General features: G+C 44.6%; 1 protein-coding gene across 1 annotated transcript; it reads left to right on the forward strand.

Moving 5' to 3' along the window:
* Positions 1-2,715: 2,715 nt before the first annotated feature.
* On the forward strand, positions 2,716-5,417 carry LOC104515028 (dynein light chain roadblock-type 2; the record flags this gene model as incomplete). Its single annotated transcript, XM_010158859.1, has 2 exons — positions 2,716-2,883; positions 5,374-5,417. Coding segments are annotated over 2 exons (212 nt in total), but the record flags the coding sequence as incomplete, so codon positions are not given.
* Positions 5,418-6,364: the final 947 nt, after the last annotated feature.

Consider the following 6,364-nt stretch of genomic DNA (forward strand, 5'->3'; position numbering starts at 1 on the left):
GGCCACGGCTTGCAGCTGCCCCTGTGAGGTGGTTTTTCATTCGAGTGAACAGGAAACTGAAAAGACAAGAGCCTTGACACAAGTCTCTGAAGAAATAAACAGAAGTATCATAACCTTAATTTACCTGAGGGAGCTGTTACCTACCCCCCTTGTGTAGACTGTTTTTCAGAACATTTTGGACGCCTCTCGGCAGGCTGCAGAAAGGGAGAACTTGTGGCACTAAGCTCTTGCTTTTGCAGCCACTTTTTTGTCCCAAATGCTCTGTATATGCAGGAAAATTCACAACCGCTTTGCTCTCCCCCTCTCCCTCTGGACAGTTCTAATAGGACAAAACCATCAGCAGAAGGGTATCTACTGAGCAAAGTGGGTCTCATGCTGGGGGAGTCATTCCTTGGCCCTGCTAATTAGTCACAAGTTATTTAATTTGGTTATGGTGTGGTTCAAAGGAGGAAGAGCAAGTCTTATGTCAGGCCAGCTTTGGCTGTGACCCTGAACCTTGCCAGCCAAAAGTGGCTTCTCGTGTTAATCTATTTTAATCATCCCTTTACCAAAAAAAGACAACTCACTCAACTTCCCTTGCCTATAATTTAATTGACCCCTTTCACTTTTACAGTGTCCCATTCCCCCAAAAAACCTATTGCACTAGCAGCAGTTCAGCAACAGGAGGAAAGAACACGAAGAAGGAAGCCTAAATGTTACTTAGCCTTCAGAAAATGTGGACAATTTAATTTATGTGCCTGAACATGTTCAGTAAAACGTGCCTTTGCTCACAGAATAGATGATGGAGGTCAGGAGAAGTGCACAGCCTGGCAAATGGAAAGTGAAAAGCTGCACGTGCTCATGGCTAGATAGGGCTGTTCACTAAGCTGAAATGCAGCCTGACTGGAACACGTACTGCTTCAGCCACCGCTGCCTTCTGCTGCGGTGCACAGACCGTGACTCCATCCGATGAGCACTCGGACTAAGCTGCCAACGAGAAATGACCGAAATCAGGCACTTGGATAACACAAATGATCCCTTTTGAGCTTGCAGACTGATAGGCAAAGCCTTCAATGCAATCTAAAAAAATAACCCAGTTTCCTTATGTTTCCTCCCATTCACTGGGAGCAGATAATTTCTTGGTACAGTGTTGGTGAAGCGTGGTTTCCCACCCGGTGTGTACTGAGCTCCATCTTTACCTGTGGCTGTTCTGTGGTATCAGGGGAAAGCTCAGCTATAGCAGTGCAGAGTTGGGACAACAGCCTGCTTCCTTAAAGGCTGGTTTGGACTCCTCCTGTCTCACTTCTGATTTGCGAAGGAGGCAGAAGAGTCCGCTTCCCCTTTTCGCACATTACGCTATTCACAGTGAGGTATCAAGTCCCCCGTGTCCTGTTCAAACTTCCTCACCCTCACAAACCTGTGGAACATGTAGCCAGGCTGAAGCTGACAGACAAGGCTAGTGCAGGAATTTTGGTTTTCATTTACACTTAGAAATGTTTTGACACCAGATACGAATGCAAGAGTGTGTACTCTGTGGGGATGTACTCAGCGTACCGCGGTTAGATTCCACAGACCTAATCTCAACATAGGTGTGCAGTTGCAAGTTTTTGTAATATCTCCAAATATCCATAACTAGCACTAGTTGATGTAATTACTGCACTGCTGGCTGGGGTTAAACCACAGCTAATATCTGGAACAAGTGTGCAACCTGACGCGATCACGGTACAAATACTCAAGGCAGCAGTGCAGCAGTGAGGTCTCAGGCTGTTCAGGGTCCCTACAAAGCCAAAACCCTCTGTTCTTCACTAACATCAACAATAAGGTTTTTGTCATAGTGTAGGTACCCTGAGGTGTAACAGCACGCAGGTGAAAGAGCAACTTAAAGATTCCCAATACGAACTTTGGCTGTCATTTATTCTACTGCTCCAAGTTGATCTGCTCATTGAAACATGATGCTGAGTGGCACTGTTTATTTGGAAAAATCTCATAAACTCTGCTCTCTGTCACAGCTGAGAAGGATCACACTATGGCATTTCTAATGAAGGATTTATTTGCCTTCCTCTAATTTGGGTGGCGGAGGCAAAGAGAATTTGTCCTAAAGTAAGCATAGCTCAGCTTTAATCTAAGGATGTCACTAGTGTCAGCTCATTTTCATGTTATTATTAGACCTTGGAGGATCATTTAACATTTACCATTTTCATTAAAAGTGCTGTATTTGTTGAAGCAATCATTTAGATAGAAGGTCATATAAACTTGACACTAATTCACTGCTGCTTTTAAGTGACTTAAGCTGTGATTACACAGACATTCTCCAGCAACACAGTGCTTGCAACACCTGCTTGTTTCCATTAAACACCCGTTCCAATCACTGTGTAATGACATCAGACATGAGGGGTGCGCGGGGTGGTCCCGTGCACTTCCCTACGCTACACAGCCGACCAATGCAGAACCATTTCTCAAGTGACAGCGCAGATTTCAAGTGATGCAAATAACGCTTTCCTAGGAAAACTATGGAATAGTCTAATATCTGAGGTGGTTCTATTATTTGTTGTACTCCTTTATTTGCCACTGATTAACAGAAATCGTACTTTTTAAAGCATATAGATGCCTGAAATCAACTTAACTCCTGACTGCTACAAAACAGGAAAAAAAGTGAAATCCTTGTTTTTTCTTTTATGATCTGCTGTTATGAAGAATATGCAACTTAATGATTGTAAGAAAATTATCTGTTTGCAGGAATTCCAATAAGAACAACTCTTGATAACTCCACAACAGTCCAGTACGCAGGTCTTCTTCACCAGCTCACCATGACAGCTAGGAGCACAGTGAGAGAGATTGATCCCCAAAATGATCTAACCTTCCTTAGGATCAGAACAAAGAAACACGAAATTATGGTAGCTCCAGGTAATATTTCTATTAACGTAACAATAGAATTTTATGTCCTTTTACGTTTCTTTTGCTTCACAAATAAGGCTACCAATGCAAATGCATTTTTAAAGCAAGGACATGAAAATATAACCATCATAAAACCAGGTACGTTAGGATTTAATGTACAGAATTTATAGTGTTCAAGCTTGGAGGTGACCAAACAAGCCTCAATCCCATTAACAGGCTGGTTTCTGTGGGTTTTCACAAAGGAAAACTGGACAAATACATGTATCAAATAGTGTGTGCCTGTCAGAGAATCGCAGAATCACAGGATGTTTTGGGTTGGAAGGGACCTTAAAGCCCACCCAGTCCCCCCCCCTGCCATGGGCAGGGACACCTTCCACCAGACCAGGGTGCTCCAAGCCTCATCCAGCCTGGCCTTGGACACTCCCAGGGATGGGGCATCCACAGCTTCTCTGGGCAACCTGTCCCGGTGCCTCCCCACCCTTTGCAGGAAGAATTTCTTCCTGATGTCCAGTCTAAACATCCCCACTTTCAATTTAAACCATTACCCCTTGTCCTACAACTATGTAGTATTAACAGCAGCAGATCCATTTTAGCTCCAAAAAGATGTAAAAAATCTTTTGTTTCTAAAAATTATTTTTCACTTGGTGTGTTACCAGGGCGGGATTGGTGTCAGATGTGCAGAATTATCTCCCTTAAAACAGCCGGGGAATACAGCCACCTGCTTCTCGCTGACGTTGACCGCAGGTGGAGGGTAATGCCTGGGGGTGTGCGCAGCAGACAGCAAGGCCGGAGTGGCTGCGGCCAATTACCAGTGCAAGGTGAACGGGGACAGAGGCCGTGATGGCTTGGGGCTGAGCGCCCGCCGTGTGCGTAGCTGACTGAGAGACTAGTGGTGCGCAGGATTTGGACAGGCATCCAGGGAAGGCATGCAGAAGAGAAAGCAGGCGTGAGGAGGGCGCTGGCTCTGGGCGTGTGGTGATGGGCAGCCCTCACCGGGGCAGCCCTCTGATGCTGGCGTCACAGCAAGTGCGGGGCAAGGGTTCCGCACTCGGCAGGCATTACCTCACCCCCCTGGAATTATTTATAATGCTGCTATGGAACCAGTCTGTGTGAAGGAAATCTGGCACTACCGTGAAGTGTTGACATTAGTCATCAGCTGATACTAAGATTAAAATTTTAGTTTAGTTTCTATTCTGGAGTCTACACCTCATGCATTTTTTAAATTGTGGTTTTTGCTCACTGATTTAAACTGAGCCGCTTGATTCTGCTTTTGCATTTGCCCTTCGCTGATTTTTCCGAGGTGGCTGTCTGACTAGTAACCGTTAAAGCATGTTGACCTGAAGGTAAGTGGCACGAAATGTGAAGCTTTTTTGCTCACAGGGCGATGAGTTGTTAAAGGCTCGATTGTATTTTGCTGTAATAGAAGGTGGCAAATGAACCACCTGTGATTTATATGCATAGAATCATAGAATCATAGAATGGTTTGGGTTGGAAGGGACCTTGAAGATCATCTAGTTCCAACCCCCTGCCATGGGCAGGGACACCTTCCACTAGCCCAGGTTGCTCAAAGCCTCATCCAGCCTGGCCTTGAAGACATCCAGGGATGGGGCATCCACAGCTTCTCTGGGCAACCTGTCCCAGTGCCTCCCCACTCTCTCTGTGAAGAATTTCTTCCTGACATCTAATCTAAACCTCCCTGTTTTCAATTTATACCCATTACCCCTTGTCCTATCACTACAGGCTTTTGTAAAAAGTCCTCTCCCAGTACCCTTGTAGGCCCCCTTCAGACACTGGAAAGCTGCAATGAGGTCTCCTCAGAGCCTCCTCTTCTCCAGGCTGAACAAGCCCAAATATGCAGTTGCTTTTGGATGAGAGCGACAGGGCAGGAGTTCGGCTCTTACCTCACAGATAAGACCTACCAAATGCACTGGGTGCCTTCAAGAAATGTTTAATTTGAAACAGATACTGTTAAACAGCTCCATCTGAATTGTTTCCAAAACTACCCTGGGCCTTCTGAACTAGGCATGCTTTGAGTTTACTCGCAGCAAGAGTCTAGTCAAACCTTTGCTGCTTTCTGCATGTCGCAACGGGGCTCTCGGTTTGGAGTGAATTGGTTAGCGAAGGGGAAGGAGTTCCCTGCACCTGCGAAGGGGCTGCAGATGTCAAAGTTTTGTATTATAACAAGTGCTAGCTTCCAGGTGCTTATCTTGTGACTTGTTTAAATACCTTTACAGCCTCTTGAAAGCAGAGCTACTGCTTACTAAAAGAGTTTCAATATGGTACAGTTAAGCTTTATGACACAGATTTTTTTTTATCTGTAATCGCAGATTTTTCTACAAATTGCTTATATTTTCTGAATGGTTTTTTATATCAATGCCATTGCTTTTGCTTATGTTTTATAAACAAATAAAAAGTTGGAGAGGGATAGATGAATAAAGAGCATTTACCAGGAAATAAGGTAAAATAATTTTAAGTAAACATTTTTATGTCTTTTTGCAGATAAGGAGTATCTCCTGATCGTTATTCAGAACCCATGTGAATAGTCCTGCTACGGCGATATTTTTAGAGACAGTGATGTAGTTCTACTTGTGAAACTAATATTACTTGTTGGAGTTTAATTCAAACATAGCGCTAAGTCATTTTACATGAAGTGTAACTGTCATGACTGAAATGTTGCCAATTCAAAGCTCTAAGTTGTAGCTGTACCAATTTGTATTTGGCAAATCATAATGCATTTATCAAAACATTGTATGTGTGTCTTGATACTTGGAAGAGCAGTAATAAAGCAAAACGCTTAACACTCTCTGTAATGGATGTTCAAGCTATTCTGGCAGTTAAATCATTCCCGTTACACTTCTAACATTGTGCTGGAGGAGGAATCGTACCTGAAGGGAAGGTGTCGATGGTGCGTGTCCATGCACCTCTAAATGCATCCCTGTGAGCTAGAGTAGCCCCAGTTACACGAACCAAGAACACAAGTGTAGTGCACGTCACTAACCATGGAGTGGACATTGCCCTGTCTTTTACTCCTGGGGGTTAAGTTTTCTAAGGCAAGAGAAGTGAAAGAAAACCTCTCTTTTACTATTTTCCAATTTCTACAGAAGGAAACAACAGCTTCACGTAGTATTTCCAGTACCGGGAATTCCAAGCAGACAAAGTTGAGCCTGCACTCCAGTGCAGAACTAGAGTCAGCTTGTCGGCACACAGCGCTCTTTGACAACCACGCTGCAGTGCCAACTGGTAGCTACTCAACCCTTTGGATCCAATACACGAGCCATACGCCTCAGTGCCGTGGGACAAAGGGTGGCTGAGAGCTCAGCACGTTTCCAAACCAGATCCATGTTCATACAGTGGCACTGGAGAGCAGATACGTATTCCCGAGCGCCTTTGAAACAGATGCACTGGTAAGAGGCCACTGTAGGGTTAAGCCTTGCACTTGGCTACATGCTGAGACAGTGTGAAGCTGAAAGGAGTTTGAGCTGACCCTGTG

Source organism: Eurypyga helias, unplaced genomic scaffold (genome assembly GCF_000690775.1).
Source record: "Eurypyga helias isolate BGI_N326 unplaced genomic scaffold, ASM69077v1 scaffold17309, whole genome shotgun sequence".
Classification (NCBI taxonomy): Eukaryota; Metazoa; Chordata; class Aves; order Eurypygiformes; family Eurypygidae; genus Eurypyga; species Eurypyga helias.